The 26,183-nt window shown below is 38.5% G+C and overlaps 1 protein-coding gene across 13 annotated transcripts in view; it reads left to right on the plus strand.

Moving 5' to 3' along the window:
* Window positions 1–9,293: 9,293 nt before the first annotated feature.
* Rm62 (ATP-dependent RNA helicase Rm62) overlaps window positions 9,294–26,183 on the plus strand; it is a 42,702-nt gene continuing 25,812 nt past the window's right edge. For 3 of the 13 annotated variants that reach the window (XM_071672789.1, XM_071672795.1, XM_071672796.1), the window contains exons 1-3: window positions 9,294–9,482; window positions 21,184–21,426; window positions 21,528–21,714. In XM_071672789.1, coding sequence (XP_071528890.1) covers window positions 9,463–9,482; window positions 21,184–21,426; window positions 21,528–21,714 — 450 coding nt within the window. In that variant the 5' untranslated portion in view covers window positions 9,294–9,462. Of the gene's footprint in view, window positions 9,483–10,103; window positions 10,298–21,183; window positions 21,427–21,527; window positions 21,715–26,183 lie in introns of those variants that run through there. The other 10 variants (XM_071672790.1, XM_071672797.1, XM_071672798.1 and 7 more) reach the window with 8 other exon arrangements.

Raw genomic sequence — 26,183 nt, forward strand, 5'->3', positions numbered from 1 at the left:
GAGAACTGATCATTGCTGACGTCATGCAAATGATTTACAATCTTGTTGGCTGTGATCTGGTCACTCTTCACTCCTCTCTGCTGTGGAACTTGACAGTGTTTAGTCTGTCTCTCTGTAGCTCAGCTCCCTTAAATGATGCTAATCTTTCGACTCCCTCAGTTAAATCTTTGCGCTTTTTCAAGTACGATGACCAGACTTGTGGTGATTCTGGTTTTGCTTTGATACACGTTGTAAAAAGCGTACTGAACATGTCCTTATCCACGTATTATAATTTTGTTCACAGTTGACCAGCAAACAGTATGACCCCTTAAACTTTCCCTTGATGGTGAGTTTCGTTGGCAGGTTTAGCACAACATCAACAGCCAAGTCTCTCTCACACATAGATCCTGTTGCCTGTCTCCTGCTCTCCAATGATCGTATTTTAGCCTTCTTCCACTGTGTCCCATCTTCATTACTTTGCATCTACTTGGGCTGAACTTCATAAACCATTCTTCAGACCAACTTTAAAGTGTGTGTAGGTCTCCTTGTAAACTGGGGCAGATCTGCAACCATGTGCAGGTGTAAAGTTCAGTCCTTTTAGCAGGTCATCTGCATGGCTGACGGAGAGCAGTGTTCCCGAAACTGATCTCAACGGCACATTACTCACTGCTCTCCCCGACCCACCCATCTCCATTTCGATAGTGCCCTCCTGATGAGTGTTCTTTATCCTCTTTCACTAAGTCTACCCTTATTCCTGCTTGGAGATCCATTTTCTTTGCCAACCTCCTGTGTGGCATAGTGTCAAATGCTTTCTGGCAGTCTGGAACGAAGCAGATTCTGTTATTCATTTTTTTCTGATGAATCTTTTCCCAATGATTTACGCACCACGCTTATTAGGGAAACTGGTCTGCCATTCAGTGCTATTTCCGCAACTCCTTTGATAAAAGTAGGCACGACCTTTGCCTTCTTCCATTCCTTTGACAGTGCAACTTAACCCTGAAATATACTGAACAACATTTCATCTGAGTGACGAGTGGGTCTGCACATTTCCCTCAGCACGTATTGAGAGATAGCATCAGGGTCATTAACCTTTTATAGATCAAGGTATTTTTTCTCAACTTCGTTATGCTTCTTCTGGCAGTTTCAGTATACCACGGGCTCTCTCTTCTCCATCCCACCTCAGTGTTGGGGCTGCAGTGTCCTCCGCTGTGACAACACTGTATCCATACAATCTTCCCTCCGAATCCCTTTCCTTCCCTGATATGATCGGCCGCTTCTCTGACTGGCTTATGGTGCTGGTACCCTTACCTCGCTCTGACATCAGGGAAGTAACCCCCACTCTGACTTCAAACCCCACTCTGACTTCAGAGCAATAATATGGTATGTGAGTCGGCATATTTTCATACTATAATATCCTCCATCCTGCGATTACCTCTAATCCAGTAGTTGTAAGTGGGTTATATATACACATACACAAACACATACATATATACACATACACAAACACATACATATATACACATACACAAACACATACATATATACACATACACAAACACATACATATATACACATACACAAACACATACATATATACACATACACAAACACATACATATATACACATACACAAACACATACATATATACACATACACAAACACATACATATATACACATACACAAACACATACATATATACACATACACAAACACATACATATATACACATACACAAACACATACATATATACACATACACAAACACATACATATATACACATACACAAACACATACATATATACACATACACAAACACATACATATATACACATACACAAACACATACATATATACACATACACAAACACATACATATATACACATACACAAACACATACATATATACACATACACAAACACATACATATATACACATACACAAACACATACATATATACACATACACAAACACATACATATATACACATACACAAACACATACATATATACACATACACAAACACATACATATATACACATACACAAACACATACATATATACACATACACAAACACATACATATATACACATACACAAACACATACATATATACACATACACAAACACATACATATATACACATACACAAACACATACATATATACACATACACAAACACATACATATATACACATACACAAACACATACATATATACACATACACAAACACATACATATATACACATACACAAACACATACATATATACACATACACAAACACATACATATATACACATACACAAACACATACATATATACACATACACAAACACATACATATATACACATACACAAACACATACATATATACACATACACAAACACATACATATATACACATACACAAACACATACATATATACACATACACAAACACATACATATATACACATACACAAACACATACATATATACACATACACAAACACATACATATATACACATACACAAACACATACATATATACACATACACAAACACATACATATATACACATACACAAACACATACATATATACACATACACAAACACATACATATATACACATACACAAACACATACATATATACACATACACAAACACATACATATATACACATACACAAACACATACATATATACACATACACAAACACATACATATATACACATACACAAACACATACATATATACACATACACAAACACATACATATATACACATACACAAACACATACATATATACACATACACAAACACATACATATATACACATACACAAACACATACATATATACACATACACAAACACATACATATATACACATACACAAACACATACATATATACACATACACAAACACATACATATATACACATACACAAACACATACATATATACACATACACAAACACATACATATATACACATACACAAACACATACATATATACACATACACAAACACATACATATATACACATACACAAACACATACATATATACACATACACAAACACATACATATATACACATACACAAACACATACATATATACACATACACAAACACATACATATATACACATACACAAACACATACATATATACACATACACAAACACATACATATATACACATACACAAACACATACATATATACACATACACAAACACATACATATATACACATACACAAACACATACATATATACACATACACAAACACATACATATATACACATACACAAACACATACATATATACACATACACAAACACATACATATATACACATACACAAACACATACATATATACACATACACAAACACATACATATATACACATACACAAACACATACATATATACACATACACAAACACATACATATATACACATACACAAACACATACATATATACACATACACAAACACATACATATATACACATACACAAACACATACATATATACACATACACAAACACATACATATATACACATACACAAACACATACATATATACACATACACAAACACATACATATATACACATACACAAACACATACATATATACACATACACAAACACATACATATATACACATACACAAACACATACATATATACACATACACAAACACATACATATATACACATACACAAACACATACATATATACACATACACAAACACATACATATATACACATACACAAACACATACATATATACACATACACAAACACATACATATATACACATACACAAACACATACATATATACACATACACAAACACATACATATATACACATACACAAACACATACATATATACACATACACAAACACATACATATATACACATACACAAACACATACATATATACACATACACAAACACATACATATATACACATACACAAACACATACATATATACACATACACAAACACATACATATATACACATACACAAACACATACATATATACACATACACAAACACATACATATATACACATACACAAACACATACATATATACACATACACAAACACATACATATATACACATACACAAACACATACATATATACACATACACAAACACATACATATATACACATACACAAACACATACATATATACACATACACAAACACATACATATATACACATACACAAACACATACATATATACACATACACAAACACATACATATATACACATACACAAACACATACATATATACACATACACAAACACATACATATATACACATACACAAACATATACATATATACACATGTGAAGCAACTGTAGACAAAAAGCTAACCGTGTCGGAAGGAGTAATGCAGAGTTACATAACAAGTTTGCACTTGCTGCCCTCAAATTCATTTCTGTGGATTTCTTAAATCTATCTCAACAGTGTTTACTGGCAATATTAAGCAACTTTTCCACCCTGGTTAAATGACATAGATCCTATATCACAAGCTGTCTTTTTATGTCGATGTGGAAAATGCATACATACTTATATGTAACAGAGCGGGTATTAAACGAAATACGTTACGTCACAACCATGTTTGGGAGGTAAAATCTAAAGCTTAAGGTAAGACAAGCTGGACATTAGAGTCTACGTTAACGTTAGAATCACATTTTCAGTCTTGACAGCATAAAAATGTAGAAAGACGCAGTTACCAGTAAATGTTTACATATGTATAGACGCCTCTTTAACAGATGTTTTATGCATGCAAAGTTGAACATATTAAGATGAACTGTTCCTCTCTTCCGGGAATATTATGTTGCATGTCGCCTCTCATCAGTCACTTCCTCTCCTTACCGTTCAAAGGATTTTCTGTCAATACTTCATGGAGGTCGACATATCACTAATATCCATGGCAGACATTTGCATTCTGCAAAGAAATATGCTGGTAAGAGTTCTATCCCATGCTAGGGCCATGTCCACAGACAACCGTGGAGGTAAACACGTGCCCAGTTACAACAGCTGTTACGGTTTAACCCCCGCCATTTAACCTACCAACCAGAGGGAGAAAGTTGAGCGGCTGGGTGAGCTGTTGCGCGTCGGGGATCGAATCCGGGCCAGTGGATTAAGCGCTTAGCAACGCCTAGCTACAACAGCACCGAAGCAGCTAAACATTGTGGGAAACAGATAATTGGGACGATAATAATGAAACCAACGCGAGTGCTTGAGCACATTTGTGAACCCTATGTCATGGAACTACCACCCTGTTATATAAACTGTTTAACTGCAAACTCCTGAATATATAGAGTGTATTTTCCCTATATTTACGCGTTGATAATTGTTGATTCTCATTATCGTTAATCCATCCACAAATAAATAATAATGTATATCAAATTATACTACAGGCGGTGGAATGGAGAATGTATCATGTTTAATGAAAATTCGGTTAGAGCTGTGATATGTTGTCCCTTTTTTTGAGATATGATCTTTGCTCGGTAATCACCTAGGTAAAATCTTATAAGATTACATAGAATGCTACTAATTTCACCAATTACGATTTAGATAATATCCAAACCATCGAAAGAACCTAACATCTCAAGTGTCTCAAGTACTCACATCTTTATAGCAGGCTTAATCCTTAGAGTCCCCCTTCTCTAATATCCTCCGCCACTTCTGCACACATTTCAACATCTGAAGTTTACGCTATTTATTGGCATAAATTACGTGTATGTATTCAAAATATCGCTTATGTCTGTTGCATGCTGCTGGTAAGAGGCGTGAGAATAAGGGTGTGTTTGGTGGGTAGAACGGCAGGGTGACGTATTACGTAATGGTACGGGTTATGTAGAGAAGGTGCCATTGATAATAAGGACGATTCTTGCTTTCCAATGGCATAAATCTCGATATGATGACTGTTCAAGCTTTCGTTGATTAATAATACATCCATATTTAATAAGATTACGTAATAAGATGAGTATTGAAATTAAAACGTTTCTCCAGGTGTTCCCTTATTGTCATTCATATATATATATATATATATATATATATATATATATATATATATATATATATATATATATATATATTGTATCCTGTATCATTGCACACAAAAAATGTCAGGTGTCGGAACGATAATATTGTGGTCTGTGTATGAATTCATGAACTGCAGCTGAATACGGAAAAAAACTCCATCTATTCACATCATTTAACTTAATAAGAACTTATGACATGAAATCCGGAGATGAGTTTCAATCTACTGCATCCATACGGCTGAAAACCTTCTTCATACGCATACAGTGTGGACAGACCCTGCGGCCGCATAGATTATGTAAGAGTCACCCTGTACATTTTAAGTAGACACAGCGCCTTCATCGAAGCAGGAGAGTTTTTATCTGTAATGCAGCTTGATTATTTCCATTCGCCCTAACTAATCTTGCTTAAAATACAAGGCGCATAGGGGATTAACAGAACTACACAGACAGAAGTGTGGGTTATCGGCAGCAGAAGTTGGAATGAGGGATGGGGGGGGGGAATGGGAAGCACAAATTAAGTGCCAGTTAGCATTTCTGTCTTATCTCTTGAACTGGCTCTCTCCTACAAGAGCGTACAGAAAGAGCAACCAGCTAATATGAATAAATTACAAACTCATAAAGAGGAAATGGGATTTCTTAGAAGCTACGTGAAGCATTAGGCAAAAGAAAATTATATTAAACACGAGAATTCGCCGAGCGGAAATCCTTGGCAACGTGCGGTGTGAGCAGCAGACGGGGTTATCGACTCTACGACTACCAACGTTTGACAAAAGATTATTTTAATCTAATTTTGTACTGGAATCATTTTCATTATTTTCAATACACATAGATTTTATTTGTGTTTTAGTTACCTAATGTAATGGTCTACAAAATTAAATGGAAATATCTATGTAGTTTACGGAAAATATATGCAAACAGACGATTCTGGCATCTATGCCGCTACCTAGAAACAAAACATCATGCAATTTATAAATCTAAAATTCCAATACCGCAAGTATAAATTACACCCTTAAAATCACAGTACGTACACACTCTTTTTGTTATACAGATTGAGAGGTGATCTTAGGGTTGAACACAGGAAACGCTTTAGTGAAAAAAAAATGAAAAGAAATGCATTACGTAATCATGACGTCACTATGTCGATGTTCGGAGTCCAGGGGACCCTGTCTATGACGTCATCGTACTCTTGCCACGAGAGGCAGAGGTTAATATTGACGAAACATCAGTTTGTACCCGTTTCGCTTTTCTCCAGGAATCACATTACAATGATTAACAATTCATCCTGTAAAGTTGTCACAAAAATATTTTGTCTGTTTCTGTCTTACAAAGGCTAGATACTGACGTCCAATCAATATCTACTTTCAAGGATTGAACAAACCTTAAATAGGGTGATGTGAACTCACTATACAAGCCTTTTGTTTAGATTCTGTTTTGTTGGTATAGAAACAATTTACTGTTTACCAAATACTCGAAAAAGTGCTTCGACTGCTTGACTTTTACCATCCTTTGTAATCAATATCCAAAGGATAAGTATACATCAGTAAGGATTCGTTGTTGAAGGAAAGTACAAAGAATCAGTATATGGATTTGTAATTTTTTTCTCCCAACTCATGCAAGTCCCTGTAAAACAGCCATGGCTCAAGTGAGACGCTTTTCGTGGGACAAAGGATGGAACACACCGCTCCACCTTGCCAACTCGCTTCGGCCACATTTGTGCCTCTTGTGACTAGGAGGTGATGGACATTTTGATGAAGATGAACCTCACTGAAATTGCTCTTGAAGGCTGAGTATGACTGGCAGGGTGCATACCGATTTCATGTTGGGAATTGAAGCTTAGAACGAACATCTACATTTACTGCTGTCTTCATCGGCAACAGTGGGACGTGTAGAAATTGAGGACTGTATTAGTCCGCCATATCTGGGAACTGAGGTGCGGGAAACGGCCCTCGGTCTCGTATGTTCTGCTCGAGGAAAATTTTGTCGAAATGAAAAAAAAGTCGTGTGTCCTCACCTGCCTATGGTAATTTGAGCATAAACTAATGATTACTATACCAAGAACGATTATTATATCCTCTCAGACGAGTGCCAGAGCCTCAGAGGAAAGCGTCTGCCTTTCTTCCTACGCAGTAGTAGAGAGGCTGCCTATCTAGGTCTCTTTAGTCATCATCACATATCACATCATGCGTTGCATTCGTCTAAAAACATGGCATTGTTCATTTCCTGTACTTATTATCACCATTATAACACTGTGGGGTGGTAAATGAATAGGATTTTACCGCATTTTGCAGTCAGAAGGTTCAACCACGTAAGGAACTTATTCTGAATCGTCACTCTTATTGCACGTCAATATTACTTGCTTTGATAGTAGGAATAATCACTGTTTTCGACATATGGCCACATGTGATTCCCTAGATACCTAGAATTTTGTTCCGCAAATGATCAAGTGAATTTCTAATATCCGAGTTCCATGCACATCAAGCCACCTGAAATCTTTTACCAAGATATCTTTTTTGTTTGGAATTATTGAGAAAGTCAGGGGGAAACTCTTATGACGTGTACACAACTCTTTAGCAAGTCCAGCATAAAACCCACGTGGAAAATCCAGTTCCTCGTGCGTTCAGCAATGCTCCGAGGTCACTCTTTCACACGTTCGGATAAGCAACATGTTTTATAATTTGATTTTTAGAGGCAAGGGCACTCAAACTTATTTTAGGTTATTACGATAAATCACATTAGTTTGTAAATCATTAATTATTTAGAATTATTCGTAAAAATGGTAAAGATCTAATAGCAGTCTGTCCAGTTTGAGTACGTAAGTCGTATGAACACTTTCGGAGGCATTTCCGTCAAAAAAATCTGTCGAAAAACATTTCGTAAAATTCAATGATCTCAAAGGAAGAAATAACCTTAAGAAAAATAACCTACAATTTAATATATGAATTACTCGTTATACAGTCTTCCTTTAGCTACCACTTTACACAAAACTATCGAACAAGGGCTGTGTTGGGCGCCCTTCGTTGCTCGCTTGTTTTCCTCCGTCAATACCAATGCATATACCAAGATCCATTATTTTCCAAGACCTGCATCATTTTTGAGTAAAGATATTGATAGGTATATAAGAAATATTCATATAGATTGTGCTTTTGTAGACAAACGAATGAACCATTGCCACAGATTGTAGAAAATATTACGGCGCAAGATGGAAACACTCGCATCAGCGCAGGATCCTGGTGGTTATTGCGCTTGCCTCACAGACGGTCTTTCTTCGTGGGTCAGAAGCGGGCCGAAGTAACACCGCGCGGCCTGTCTGTCAATAATTTTTTTTCCATCAAGAAACCCACAGTAGGAGCTAACACCTGCTCCTGTTGAAACATACTAGAAAGTTTATAGTGTACAGAAATTAAAGGAAAGTCAACAACATGTCTTATAGAAGCCGTCGGTGAGTATACAGTGAATATTATTGCGGGAGGGTCTTCCAACATGGCGAGTGCTATGAGACCCTCATCGATTTATCTTGCCAGGCTTATCTTTCTGTTCATCAGGCTTGTTGTTTACTGTATGTGCTGTAATTCTCATTTCAGGATAACCCTCTGGAAAATTGCTTGGATTCTGATTGTGTAGTGTGTATTCATGTTGTGATGATTGACGATTTAAGTTTCTTGGGGGTAGGCTGGGTTAGGTATGTGTCATTCACCGCTCTTGTCGCCATTTTGTTTGTCCCATACATACGCAGTGATATTTACCCCACAGTACAAAGGGCTGGGATAACATTTACTATATGAAGGCATGGTCGAAGGACTGGATGTGTGGCAATTTTTGTGTATCATTTTGAGCAGCTGTTTATTTGTAAGAGCTATGTTGCTCTACATATACTCGTTTAGTGTGAAGGTGTAGAAGACTCTTGGAGCGGTCATGGTTATAAGCATTCATATCGGGCATTTTACCGGTGTTTGAGAAAATGGCCATGAAAATCGATCACGTTGCTGCGTAAAGGTTTGGGTGGCCATTTTGTTGAAGTTGCGTCATCACTTCGGCCATTTTTAGTGTCGACACCAACCAGTCGGAAGCCTTTTGGAGTCAGCAGCCCAGTGGGCAGCTCATCCCTACATAGTTGCAGGGTTATCTGAAGTTGATAGTTGAGATGGTTGTGCTCCTTTCCTCCTTGAAAAGGTGTCCCCTTATTGTACAGAAGAAGTTAATGGCAAACTACCGTAAACCGGTAACGGTGATGACCGGCATGAGTGGACGTGGACGGTAGGTTTTAGTAGGCTGTGGTAATCGTTATTATTGACTCGCGTCCTTGTTTTCCAACATGTTGCCGGTTAAGGTTGGATATAGACATAATGGTTATTGATGCGGATTGAGTAAAAATGACAATTTGAAATGTAGATGGAAATAATACCAGTTGATGGTGTATGTCCCCTGCAGTAATTTTAGATAAAGCTTATATATAATAAAGGCTGCCGGGGTTAGTTTTATTGGCTTACATATTTAGGCGTTAGAACGTGTATGGGATCATCCATGATACATGAGGACTTGTACAAGATTTTATCTCACCCAGAATTATGTATGGAACGCACTATACACATATGGTATTTGAAGTTACTTTTAGACTACTTTAGAAGGGATATTTCTTCATATTATTTTGAGTAGTCGGCAGAATAACCACTCCAAAATGGAAAAGTTTCTCAGGAATTCTAATGGCTGGTATTAATTTGAAGGACATGGATGAATTATTTCGATAACTGTGGTCGATTAGAGTAAACTTGGTACTTTTAGTTGTTCTCGTACGAGAGCATCATGAACCATAATGAAGTCATTACGTGCAAGAAATGGGTTAAATTACTGTATAGTTAAGAAATCATAACGCTTGCTCGATAGGGTTCTATACTGTAGGTAAATGTTTTTGGATTTTATTAGGTTAGGTTTTTGTAGCTTGAGTTGTGTAGACTATTCCTAGACTACGTGAAGTGTAATATTAGGCCAGAGTAGGTTGTACGTTCGTTGCTCTATTACCCCGTTAGCCATATTTCTTGGTTTTGTTTGCTTAATGAAGAACTGCTTGTGTGATACAGGTCATGATCTCGCCAGTGTAACACATCAGCCGATGGCTTGATTGCATTTGAAGACTGTCTCGTCTATTTGTGTTTTAAGGATTGTACTTCCTTTATATCTTGAGGGATAATAGGACTTTCCTACCGGCTTATGTAGACTGCAGAGATCCTAAAAATTGGAAATGTTCATTCCCTTTTACTTCAGTTTTTGTAAAGGGAAAAGGGGGGGAGGATCAAGTATGTAAATAGCTTAATTCTGACTATCTTAAGGAGCATCTTATAGTTAGTGTACTAAGTAAAATTTTGGGATGGGTCATTCCAAAGGATGTAGACACATCAGAACTGGATATCACTGTAAAAGTGTAGTTTAACTGCATTGCTATTAGCTTTGGTTAATTTGATTATGATCTGTAATGCACATGTTGAAAAAATAGTTTAACATTTTGAGTATTATACTTATTTAAAATAAAACAAGGTGAAGGTGTTTAGGATTGTGTACATGTGAAGATGTGTAGTGAAATATTTAATAAACATGTGTAATCCTCAGAACTTGTGAAAACTGTGCCTAACCTATGCAGTTGACAAATGTCCTCGTGCAAAGGATTATCGTTGAATAATACCAGTCACATCCATGTTTGAACTTCACCCTAAACTGCAGTCACTAGGACTATATGATATTTAGCAGCAAAACAAATTGTTGGCATATTGCTGCTATACTATGCTGCATAGATTTTCACAGGTTCTTTTATGTGGTAACTAATTTTTTTTAGATACACCTCATTTACAGGAGTTTGAGATGGCAGAAGGGTTGGCTAAACGGTAATGGAGATCCAGATTAGAATTTGTTAGGAATATATTGGTTCCATTTGTTTTGCATTATCGATTATGATAGTGCTATACGTTGGTTTGTAAATATTTAGTAGTGGCCGCTTTATTAAGCATAATTGACCAGCAAACATATATGTATGATTTGATTTGCAAGTTGGTAAGTCATATTGGTTCTGATTATTTCTGGGTTATCTAGAACGGCATCATGAATGACAATAGGCATGATTTCTCGGTAAATTTCACAATGCTGCTCACAGAAAGCAAAATGCTACTATTTTTCAGGTATTATACTTTATATAACTAAATATCTTAATTCGGCATATGTTTTGTGATTTTTGTTAGGGGAGATACAAGGCTTTACATTTTAATCCCACATTTTTGTTGCATTACACATGGCAAAAAAGGTAAAAAGATTCTCTTGCATGATTTATGTATTTGATATTGGACAATTAAGCATGTACATATTATTGCTCGGCAACTTGTATTCAAATACTACCTTGCATGTAGTACACAATTACTAATTTCATGCAGATAGCAATGTATGTTAAAAATGGATATATCTGATTCTGATACTCCTTGCATTATGTATTGCACTACTTGGTAGAAAAGATGACATGATATAGATAAAAAGTCTTAAACATTTGAGATATGGAACTAGGGCATCTAGGCATCAGGTATTAGCAGGTGAAGTTTGTGGTTATATAAGAACATTTTGTAAGTGCTGCATAGTAAGACAAGTCGACACTAGCTAGACTGGAGTACTTTTTCTTATGTAGTGTGCTCTTATTTTATTTTTCCCTGAGGAGGATAGGGTTATATCACTTGTTTCTTGGTTTTTAGGTGTCATTCTTATTTTATTCAATGTTTTCATTTGGAAAACCCCTTTTCAGAAACTGGTTTAGCACAACCACTTTGAGATGATTACTACATAATCTTGCAGAAAAGTTTAGAATGTTAAACGGTCTTCATTTGTCAACTGGGTCTCCCTCAGGATTACAGGTGTATTCTACCTCAATCTCTTTGAATTCTAGTATGCGGATTTTATGGATACTCTTTTTGTGCTTTAACCCTTTGTTCTAAGGCAGGAAAAATGAGACCTGATTACTACATATGTATGAGATTGCTTATGTTAACAGCCCTTTTAGATCTAGAGCAGATTTGAGCCATTTATGAGATACCATATATGTCATCAGCATTTGTGAATTTCCTAATAAACTCCATGAAGAAACTTTTAAGTGCATCTGGCAGCTGTATTAGAACCTAGCATCTTTAGCCACAAATATCAAAGTGCAAAGACATGGAAAGAAGACGCATTGTTGAAAAGTGGAGGAGGAATGGAACAATGTTTACTTGGGATATAGAAGTATGCGAAGCGATCTTACGAGGAATGGATTGGTGTAGTAGAGGTATGTGAAGTGAGGCTTGTAGGAAATTGTGAATGCCTTGCATAAGATGATTTGGCTGAGTTGCTTAAGTAGATAGGGGTTGTGTCAAGTTCATGATTTTTAGCTTATAGGGCAACAGACATAACCTGGGGCATGTGAAGGTGCTGGAGTTAACCTTGGAAAGGACGTGGGGCCTGGTTGGTAATATGGAGCCGAGGTTTCAGCTGATTACACGTGACAGCTAGAGAATGGACATTAGCAAATGCACCCTTTCTATATGCATTCCTGGCTGTGCTACTTAGCTAACACAGGACACGACTTAAGTATGAAAGAAGTAAAGGTTCAAGTTTTGGTGTCAAAGGACTGGCAGTAACTGTACTGTTTAGTGTTCTTACACTTCGCGCAGTGATTAGTACTGAAAGTCCAGATTTAAAGTATATGTTGAATATGTAATGTTTTGGGAAATGAGTGGTGTTAAGTATGGAGCCCAAGATAGCGTACGATTAGTGTGGCTTTAGGCCTAAAAGTGAAGGATGTGTAGACCATGTTTTTTACTTAAAGAATGTAAGAGAAGGAAAAGGTATTTGTGGGAATTTGGATGCTGGAAGAGTGTATGGTGGGGTTTGTTGGAGAAGCATTTCAAGGCTTTGAATGTGTGTAGAAGTAGGGAGAAGGATCTGTGGTTCTCGGTTGAGGGGTATATTCGTAACAGGAGTGTAATATCACCATGTATTTGAACTATTCAAGGATGGTGGTGAGGTAGGTGTCGTGAGAAAGGGGCTGGTTTGCTGAATGCTGCTGCTGATAGGGGGGGGGGGGGTGTCTGGAAGCAGAGTTGGTTACTGTTTGTGGATGAGAAATCTCTGGGGAAACTGCAGATGCTTTTGTCATGGTTTGGGTGTGAGGAAGAAGCTTAGAGCTAGTGAATAAAATTTGGGTTTTTAGATTTAGCATTGGGAGGCAGTTGGGTTTAGGGCAAGTATGAATGTAGAAAACTGAGGAAGTAGGGTGTTTTTGGATGAATGAGTGGATATGGCAGTAGATATGAATTATGGGAGCAGTGAATCATGAGGCTGATAAGAGGACAGGTCAAAGGAGTGTAATATCACCGTGTATTGGAGCTATTCATGGATGAGGTGGTGAGGTAGGTGTCATGAGAAAAGGGCTGGTTTGCAGAATGCTGCTGCTTGATAGGGGAGGGGTGGTGTCTGGAAGCAAGAGTTGATTACTGTTTGTAGATGAGAAATCTCTAGGAAACTGCAGATGCTTATGTCATTGTCTGGGTGTGAGAGGAAGAAGCTTATAGTGAATAAAAGTTGGGTTTGTAGATTTAGCATTGGGAAGCAACTGGGTTGAGGGCAAGTATGGATGTAGAGAATTTGGAGGAAGTAGGGTGTTTTGGATGACTGAGTGGATATGGCTGTAGATATGAATTATGGGAGCTGTGAATCATTGAGGTTGGTAGGAGGACAGGTACTAGGTGGATCAAGGTGTGTAAAGAAAGTTACTTTGGGTGTATTAGGGTACTGGGGCTGTTGGTTTATTTTGCTTTCCTGGTAATGCAACATGCGTCTGTATGTTACGAATGGTACACTTGATTGTCTTTGTTTCCTAAGAGCACATTGATGTTATCTGCTGGGAAAGAAAGCATATCCTCTACAGTTAATCTGCTCTACCTGAAACTTCCCCACACATGGGTTGTACACCCTTTTGTAAGTAGGTATAACTGCTGGAAATTATTTGTTGGTTATACACACTGTCATCGGTAAATATAACGGCTGCAAACAGCTCAGGAGAGTGCACCTTGAACAATTTGTTACTCACCAAGGAACTACAAACTTGAAACACCTGTCCTAGTACAGACCCACTAGTTCTTTGCAGCAGTGCTAGATCCCACTCGACCAATCCCCAAGTAAGAATAAAAGGCTTATCCCTGCCTCTCATTTAATTTGAACTGATAGATCCCCCATCCCAACAAGAAGACTGAAATGCCTGGTATTTTCACATCAAGGTGACCAGTCAAGTATTCATTATCTGCTTCACCATCCCAACAAATGCAACACAAAGACAATGACTAATCATTTTCTTTATCAGAATTAAGAGATAGGTATTTGGCAACGGCTTTTGCATCCCATCAAATGCAGCACTGAAACGATAAACATTTTACATCAAAATGACCAGATGCGAGTTTACAACTGCATTCACATCCCAGCAGACACAACACTGAAATGCTGACTAAACATTTTCACATCAAAATGGCCAGAGAAGTATTCAGCAGCTGCTTTCCCATCCTAACGTACACAACACTGAAAAACCCTAATAAATTTTCATATCGACCAGACAGGTATTCAATAACTTTCACAACCCATTCACTTGTACCATCACTACCCCATCCTGACAAGCAGAAGACTGAAACTCTTGATATTTTCACATCAAGATGACCAGACGAGTATTCATTATCTGGTTCGTTATCCCAACAAATGCAACATTAAGACACTGACTAAGCATTTTCTTTATCAGAATTATGAGACAGGTATTCAGCAACAGCTTTTGCATCCCAGCAAATGCAGTACTGAAACAATAAACGTTTTTACATCAAAATAACCAGATGAGTCTTCAACTGCATTCCCATCTCAGCAAATGCAGCAGTGAAATGCTGACTAAACATTTTCACATCAAAATGGCCAGAGAAGTATTCAACAACTGCTTTCCCATCCCAACAAATACAACTGTGAAAAACCCTAATAAATTTTCATATCAAAATGACCTATTCTCGTATACCACCACCACACCATTCTTGCACTGATCTCAGGATGCTAGTTTCACTTGTGTTTTCTGTGGACACCACCTATTCTTGGAGATATAGCAAACCTGGATCCTTCATGTCTTAGCTAAATCTCTCACAATGAAGACAAAAACTGTTAAATTGTTTTTCACTTTCATTTCGCACTCCATCACAACCACCACAATCCTTGATGGATTTGTCTATTTTCTTGAGCACTACTGGAGGTCCATGGATAGGCTTTATGTGGTAGGAATGAAATTTAAAGTATTTTAACCCAGTGCGCTCTTTATGGTTCTCAGGTGTCACTTTACATCGTAGTATGTATAGTTAGCATATTACTTACATTTACCATATATTTTCATTGTAATTTATATATATATTTTTTTTTTTCTGTCTCCCGCGTTTGCGAGGTAGCGCAAGGAAACAGACGAAAGAAATGGCCCAACCCACCCCCATACACATGTATATACATACGTCCACACACGCAAATATACATACCTACACAGCTTTCCCATGGTTTAACCCAGACGCTTCACATGCCCTGATTCAATCCACTGACAGCACGTCAACCCCGGTATACCACATCGATCCAATTCACTCTATTCCTTGCCCTCCTTTCACCCTCCTGCATGTTCAGGCCCCGATCACACAAAATCTTTTTCACTCCATCTTTCCACCTCCAATTTGGTCTCCCACTTCTCCTCATTCCCTCCACCTCCAACACATATATCCTCTTGGTCAATCTTTCCTCACTCATTCTCTCCATGTGCCCAAACCATTTCAAAACACCCTCTTCTGCTCTCTCAACCACGCTCTTTTTATTTCCACACATCTCTCTTACCCTTACGTTACTTACTCGATCAAACCACCTCACACCACACATTGTCCTCAAACATCTCATTTCCAGCACATCCATCCTCCTGCGCACAACTCTATCCATAGCCCACGCCTCGCAACCATACAACATTGTTGGAACCACTATTCCTTCAAACATACCCAGTTTTGCTTTTTGAGATAATGTTCTTGACTTCACACATTCTTCAAGGCTCCCAGGATTTTTGCCCCCTCCCCCACCCTATGATCCACTTCCGCTTCCATGGTTCCATCCGCTGCCAGATCCACTCCCAGATATCTAAAACACTACTTCCTCCACTTTTTCTCCATTCAAACTTACCTCCCAATTGACTTGACCCTCAACCCTACTGTACCTAATTACCTTGCTCTTATTCACATTTACTCTTAACTTTCTTCTTTCACACACTTTACCAAACTGTCACCAGCTTCTGCAGTTTCTCGCATGAATCGGCCACCAGCGCTGTATCATCAGCGAACAACAACTGACTCACTTCCCAAGCTCTCTCATCCCCAACAGACTTCATACTTGCCCCTCTTTCCAAAACTCTTGCATTCACCTCCCTAACAACCCCATCCATAAACAAATTGAACAACCATGGCGACATCACACACCCCTGCCGCAAACCTACATTCACTGAGAACCAATCATTTTCCTCTCTTTCTACACGTACACATGCCTTACATCCTCGATAAAAACTTTGCTCCTAACAACTTGCCTCCCACACCATATATTCTTAATACCTTCCACAGAGCATCTCTATCAACTCTATCATATGCCTTCTCCAGATCCATAAATGCTACATACAAATCCATTTGCTTTTCAAAGTATTTCTCACATACATTCTTTAAAGCAAACACCTGATCCACACATCCTCTACCACTTCTGAAACCACACTGCTCTTCCCCAATCTGATGCTCTGTACATGCCTTCACCCTCTCAATCAATACCCTCCCATATAATTTACCAGGAATACTCAACAAACTTATACCTCTGTAATTTGAGCACTCACTCTTATCCCCTTTGCCTTTGTACAATGGCACTATGCAGGCATTCCGCCAATCCTCAGGCACCTCACCATGAGACATACATACATTAGATAACCTTACCAACCAGTCAATAATACAGTCACCCCCTTTTTTAATAAATTCCACTGCAATACCATCCAAACCTGCTGCCTTGCCTGCTTTCATCTTCCGTAAAGCTTTTACTACCTCTTCTTTGTTTACCAAATCATTTTCCCTAACCCTCTCACTTTGCACACCACCTCGACCAAAACACCCTATATCTGCCAATCTATCATCAAACACATTCAACAAACCTTCAAAATACTCACTCCATCTTCTCACATCACCACTACCTATCACCTCCCCATTTGCACCCTTCACTGAAGTTCCCATTTGCTCCCTTGTCTTGCGCACTTTATTTACCTCCTTCCTGAACATCTTTTTATTGTCCCTAAAATTTAATGATACTCTCTCACCCCAACTCTCATTTGCCCTCTTATATATATATATATATATATATATATATATATATATATATATATATATATATATATATATATATATATATTCAGGTGTTTATACATGAGTAAATATCTTACCCCATGAATGGCAATTCTGATAATTTTCAGGTTGCCTAAATAAGAGCAGTACCCAAGTAATGTTTCAAAGCTTTTATGTAGTGTTTTATTTGGGGAGGTTGTGGAAGCTTGCAATGGGTACACCTTATATGATGTATATAGGTTGGTGAGCTTAGTTTAAAGAAAAAATTAATGTTAAGAAAACGCTAATGACATCAATGATTGTGTTTGGCTCAAACAAGCTGGATTTTTTAATGAAGGCAGAAAACATTATACATCAGTTGATAATATTACTGGTGATACTGTATCCTTTTTACCAGTTAAAGGGTGAAGTCCTTTAGGTGCACGCAAAAATGCTGTTCCAAGGGGGTCTGTCCTCCAGCTTCACTTATTGTCTGTTAGAATAATATTTAGAAGTTTGTTACATAAAAATTTTGGGTAGGTTAGCATGGACAAAAATTAAATTGACCGCTCTCGTGTGTTAAGTGGAACGGTATCCCTTCTAGATGTTGCAAAGCTCTTTGCATTTTTTGTTTTTGTAAATAAAGGAAATATCTACAATATCTTGATTTAGGAAAGGAAAATGGCAGAATGGGAGGTTTAAACAATACATAGAAATAACAGGATGCACTTAACATAGTTGAATATCCTGACGAAGTTATTTTCCCCGCTTTTTAAATCATTTTATGCTCAATTTTTTTTTTTCATTTATTTAACCAGGTTGTCATATTTCTGTTACAATAGATTAGCTTTTGAGTTTATATCCATTAGGTCTTGGGACATTTATATAAGGATAAAATCATTTTCAAATATATTTTGTATTGTTGCTGCCTAAGTTTTTACATCAGTGTTTGCCTTTTGTACAAAGCTTACAATTCAGAGTTTGAGCATTGTCCTATTTAACATAATGGTTATGTATGTCAGTGTTAGTCTTTTGTTTTGTATGATGTAAGAACTAACTATTTGTTCATGATATCCTGGACAGAGTGGGAATATCGGCACATTTTCCATACTCTGAAGTTAGATAGATATGGATAAATACTGGAGGTGTCATTCAATAGACATTAATTTCCTCTTACTGATGCCACCCAGTTTTCCTGTTCAAATTATAACCCAAGAAAATGCAAAAATTAAACATTAATTTTTTCCCAAATTGTGAATGATTTAGCAATTTTAATTTGATAATGGTACTAACATGTATTAATTCACTTGTACATTGCATCTTTGGCTCATTGAATTTGCAATGAATTTCATTGGTTAACACTTGTGTTTCAACCATTTTAACTTGGCTCATTGTCTGTGTTTCAACCATTTTAACTTGGCTCATTGTCTGCTGCTTCATGCTTTGCAATTAATACAAGAGAACTAGTATTCCCGCCAGCTTTAGTAGGTGTTTATACTTTACTGAATTTTACCATCCAGTTACTTGATATTTATGTGACGGTAAATCAGGGGTCTGCAACTTTTTTCCTCAAAGTATAGCCAAAACAGGTTACAAAATGTGTTATATGTAGCCAGCATGCTTGTGACTGTCTGATTGCATTTTGGGTTAACAAGATTCAGAGATAAGTGTATTGGAAGAGAGACTGGAGAAAGGTAAATTGCTTCAAAATCAAATTACGTTATGATCGTGTCCTTTTTTAATGGCCAAAACCTTACCTTATTTGGTACTGAAAAAGTTTTGATGCCTTTTTTTAAACGCTCATTTTGCTAGTTATGTATATCTAAATGTTTGACAGTTCTGCATTTCTGAATGCTGATTTCATTTTTTGTCGGATTTTTTGACTTGCATGATTATTGCGTGTGGCATTTGCTCTAGTCATTAATTGCTTGATAGTGAAGTGGCTGACTAATTCATAATGGTTGCGGACCCCTGCTGTAGATGAATTGAGTAAATGCACATGTTAGTGTGTAGCATTCTTGCATTAATGACCATTTTTCTGCATAGGTCATAATTTTTATGCTTTCTAATATGCACATATTTGTTGATTGGTTCAGTGTAGGTCATTGCTTTGTTTTTTTTTGTCATGTATGTAATTTGCTGTTTTTGTATGCTAGGTTTTGTTCTGTTACCAGTGAGTTTTTGTGACCAATTATTGCATTAGGCAAACCATTAGCAACCTTCATTGGTAGATAAGTGTTGGAAGACTGATGTGTTCATTTTTGGTGTCTTTGTCCAGTGTTTGTAATGCAACTTAAGATGTTTTGAATTAGGATTAAATGGGACAGGTTCCTCCTCCTCCCTGAAGACTAAGGGTAGGCAAAATGAGCATTTTGTTTGTGCTTGAGAATGGACCTTAACATTCATTCATTGAAGTGCATATGGGCATGGGATGTCCATTCCTGATTCTGCTATATGGGAAAGATTACTTGATTTGTTCTTGTACAATTAGATTGCTGCGTTTGGAGAACCATTCTGCTTTATCTGAAGATAGTCTTTGTTGGTAGATTGTTCTCAGTAACCTAAGTCTAGAAATTGGTTACCACCATACAAGTTTTTGAAGGCTGCAGCTGAAAGAAGCACTGGATTTTCTTCATTGGAAGGAAGTCTGGACCACAACTTTGTGCAGTGCACAGAGTGGCTCAAAGTAATTCATAGTTTCCCTTTCAGGTACAGCTAAAACTGGTTAATTCTAAGATCCCCTTCTAGGTCTCGCTCCCGTTCTCGTTCTCGCTCTCGGGACCGTGATCGTCGACGCGATAGGGATGACTGGGGTTCACGTGGAGGTTGGAGTTCAGCTGGTGGACGACCGTCGCTGAAGGGGAGGCAGCCGGGTGAACGTCTGCGGAAGCCAAGGTGGGACCTGTCCAGACTTACCCCTTTCGAGAAGAACTTTTATCAGCCCACACCGACTGTACTCAATCGCCCAGCTTATGAAGTAGAAAAATACAGGTAAGTACTTGTTTGATTATTTTGTTGTATTGCACATTTTCTGTCATTTATGGTAGTCATTACTTTTGTCGTTATCTAATTGTGTATGTGTCTTTATGCAGGAATGAAAAAGAAATCACACTACGTGGTAAGAACATCCCCAACCCCATCCAGTACTTCAGTGATTATAATTTCCCAGACTATGTAATGGCAGAGATCCGAAGACAGGGATACCAGGAGCCCACCCCAATTCAAGCTCAGGGATGGCCCATCTCACTTCAGGGAAGGGACTTTGTTGGTATTGCACAGGTTAGTTTTAAAAGGCTGGACAGAAATCAGATATTGGACTGATTTATTTTACACATGCATGCATGTGCGACAAAAATATATATATATATATATATATATATATATATATATTATCCCTGGGGATAGGGGAGAAAGAATACTTCCCATGTATTCCCTGCGTGTCGTAGAAGGCGACTAAAAGGGAAGGGAGCGGGGGGCTGGAAATCCTCCCCTCTCGTTTTTTTTTTTTAATTTTCCAAAAGAAGGCACAGAGAAGGGGGCCAGGTGAGGATATTCCCTCAAAGGCCCAGTCCTCTGTTCTTAACGCTACCTCGCTATCGCGGGAAATGGCGAATAGTATGAAAAAATATATATATATATATATATATATATTTTCGCTGTCTCCCGCGTTTGCGAGGTAGTGCAAGGAAACAGACGAAGGAAATGGCCCAACCCACCCCCATACACATGTATATACATGCGTCCACACACGCAAATATACATACCTACACAGCTTTCCATGGTTTACCTCAGACGCTTCACATGCCCTGATTCAATCCACTGACAGCACGTCAACCTCAGTATACCACATCGATCCAATTCACGCTATTCCTTGCCCTCCTTTCACCCTCCTGCATGTTCAGGCCCCGATCACACAAAATCTTTTTCACTCCATCTTTCCACCTCCAATTTGGTCTCCCACTACTCGTTCCCTCCACCTCCGACACATATATCCTCTTGGTCAATCTTTCCTCACTCATTCTCTCCATGTGCCCAAACCATTTCAAAACACCCTCTTCTGCTCTCTCAACCACGCTCTTTTTATTTCCACACATCTCTCTTACCCTTACGTTACTTACTCGATCAAACCACCTCACACCACACATTGTCCTCAAACATCTCATTTCCAGCACATCCATCCTCCTGCGCACAATTCTATCCATAGCCCACGCCTTGCAACCATACAACATTGTTGGAACCACTATTCCTTCAAACATACCCATTTTTGCTTTCCGTGATAATGTTCTTGACTTCCACACATTCTTCAAGGCTCCCAGGATTTTCGCCCCCTCCCCCACCCTATGATCCACTTCCGCTTCCATGGTTCCATCCGCTGCCAGATCCACTCCCATATATCTAAAACATTTACTTCCTCCAGTTTTTCTCCATTCAAACTTACCTCCCAATTGACTTGACCCTCAACCCTACTGTACCTAATTACCTTGCTCTTATTCACATTTACTCTTAACTTTCTTCTTTCACACACTTTACCAAACTCAGTCACCAGCTTCTGCAGCTTCTCACATGAATCAGCCACCAGCGCTGTATCATCAGCGAACAACAACTGACTCACTTCCCAAGCTCTCTCATCCACATCAGACTTCATACTTGCCCCTTTCCAAAACTCTTGCATTCACCTCCCTAACAACCCCATCCATAAACATATTAAACAACCATGGAGACATCGCACACCCCTGCCGCAAATCTACATTCACTGAGAACCAATCACTTTCCTCTTCCTACACGTACACATGCCTTACATCCTCGATAAAAACTTTTCTTTGCTTCTAACAACTTGCCTCCCACACCATATATTCTTAATACCTTCCACAGAGCATCTCTATCAACTCTATCATATGCCTTCTCCAGATCCATAAATGCTACATACAAATCCATTTGCTTTTCTAAGTATTTCTCGCATACATTCTTCAAAGCAAACACCTGATCCACACATCCTCTACCACTTCTGAAACCACTCTGCTCTTCCCCAATCTGATGCTCTGTACATGCCTTCACCCTCTCAATCAATACCCTCCCATATAATTTACCAGGAATACTCAACAAACTTGTACCTCTGTAATTTGAGCACTCACTCTTATCCCCTTTGCCTTTGTACGATGGCACTATGCACGCATTCCGCCGATCCTCAGGCACCTCACCATGAGTCATACATACATTAAATAACCTTACCAACCAGTCATCAATAATAGTCACCCCCTTTTTTAATAAATTCCACTGCAATACCATCCAAACCTGCTGCCTTGCCGGCTTTCATCTTCCGCAAAGCTTTTACTGCCTCTTCTCCGTTTACCAAATCATTTTCCCTAACCCTCTCACTTTGCACACCACCTCGACCAAAACACCCTACATCTGCCACTGTCATCAAACACATTCAACAAACCTTCAAAATACTCACTCCATCTCCTTCACACATCACCACTACTTGTTATCACCTCCCCATTTGCGCCCTTCACTGAAGTTCCCATTTGCTCCCTTGTCTTACGCACTTTATTTACCTCCTTCCAGAACATCTTTTTATTCTCCCTAAAATTTAATGATACTCTCTCACCCCAACTCTCATTTGCCCTCTTTTTCAACTCTTGCACCTTTCTCTTGACCTCCTGTCTTTCTTTTATACATCTCCCACTCAATTGCATTTTTTCCCTGCAAAAATCGTCCAAATGCCTCTCTCTTCTTTCACTAATAATCTTACTTCTAATGATCTTACATATATATGTATATATTTTTTTTTTTTTTTTTAAACTATTCGCCATTTCCCGCGTTAGCGAGGTAGCGTTAAGAACAGAGAGCTGGGCCATTGAGGGAATATCCTCACCTGGCCCCCTTCTCTGTTCCTTCTTTTGGAAAATTAGCAAAAAAAAAAATTGAGAAGGGAGGCTTTCCAGCCCCCCCCCACGCTCCCTTCCCTTTTAGTCGCCTTCTACGACACGCAGGGAATACGTGGGAAGTATTCTTTCTCCCCTATCCCCAGGGATAATATATATATATATATATATATATATATATATATATATATTTTTTTTTTTTTCTGCCGCTGTCTCCCGCGTTTGCGAGGTAGCGCAAGGAAACAGACGAAAGAAATGGCCCAACCCACCCCCATACACATGTATGTACATACGTCCACACACGCAAATGTACATACCTACACAGCTTTCCATGGTTTACCCCAGACGCTTCACATGCCCTGATTCAATCCACTGACAGCACGTCAACCCCGGTATACCACATCGCTCCAATTCACTCTATTCCTTGCCCTCCTTTCACCCTCCTGCAAGTTCAGGCCCCGATCACACACATTCTTTTTCACTCCATCTTTCCACCTCCAATTTGGTCTCCCTCTTCTCATCGTTCCCTCCACCTCCGACACATATATCCTCTTGGTCAATCTTTCCTCACTCCTTCTCTCCATGTGCCCAAACCATTTCAAAACACCCTCTTCTGCTCTCTCAACCACACTCTTTTTATTTCCACACATCTCTCTTACCCTTACGTTACTTACTCGATCAAACCACCTCACACCACACATTGTCCTCAAACATCTCATTTCCAGCACATCCATCCTCCTGCGCACCACTCTATCCATAGCCCACGCCTCGCAACCATACAACATTGTTGGAACCACTATTCCTTCAAACATACCCAGTTTTGCTTTTTGAGATAATGTTCTTGACTTCCACACATTCTTCAAGGCTCCCAGGATTTTCGCCCCCTCCCCCACCTCAGGATTTTTGCCCCCTCCCCCACCCTATGATCCACTTCCGCTTCCATGGTTCCATCCGCTGCCAGATCCACTCCCAGATATCTAAAACACTTCACTTCCTCCAGTTTTTCTCCATTCAAACTTACCTCCCAATTGACTTGACCCTCAACCCTACTGTACCTAATTACCTTGCTCTTATTCACATTTACTCTTAACTTTCTTCTTTCACACACTTTACCAAACTGTCACCAGCTTCTGCAGTTTATCGCATGAATCGGCCACCAGCGCTGTATCATCAGCGAACAACAACTGACTCACTTCCCAAGCTCTCTCATCCCCAACAGACTTCATACTTGCCCCTTTCCAAAACTCTTGCATTCACCTCCCTAACAACCCCATCCATAAACAAATTGAACAACCATGGCGACATCACACACCCCTGCCGCAAACCTACATTCACTGAGAACCAATCATTTTCCTCTCTTTCTACACGTACACATGCCTTACATCCTCGATAAAAACTTTGCTCCTAACAACTTGCCTCCCACACCATATATTCTTAATACCTTCCACAGAGCATCTCTATCAACTCTATCATATGCCTTCTCCAGATCCATAAATGCTACATACAAATCCATTTGCTTTTCAAAGTATTTCTCACATACATTCTTTAAAGCAAACACCTGATCCACACATCCTCTACCACTTCTGAAACCACTCTGCTCTTCCCCAATCTGATGCTCTGTACATGCCTTCACCCTCTCAATCAATACCCTCCCATATAATTTACCAGGAATACTCAACAAACTTATACCTCTGTAATTTGAGCACTCACTCTTATCCCCTTTGCCTTTGTACAATGGCACTATGCAGGCATTCCGCCAATCCTCAGGCACCTCACCATGAGTCATACATACATTAAATAACCTTACCAACCAGTCATCAATAATAGTCACCCCCTTTTTTAATAAATTCCACTGCAATACCA

The sequence above is a fragment of the Panulirus ornatus genome, chromosome 18, assembly GCF_036320965.1.
Source record: "Panulirus ornatus isolate Po-2019 chromosome 18, ASM3632096v1, whole genome shotgun sequence".
NCBI lineage: Eukaryota > Metazoa > Arthropoda > Malacostraca > Decapoda > Palinuridae > Panulirus > Panulirus ornatus.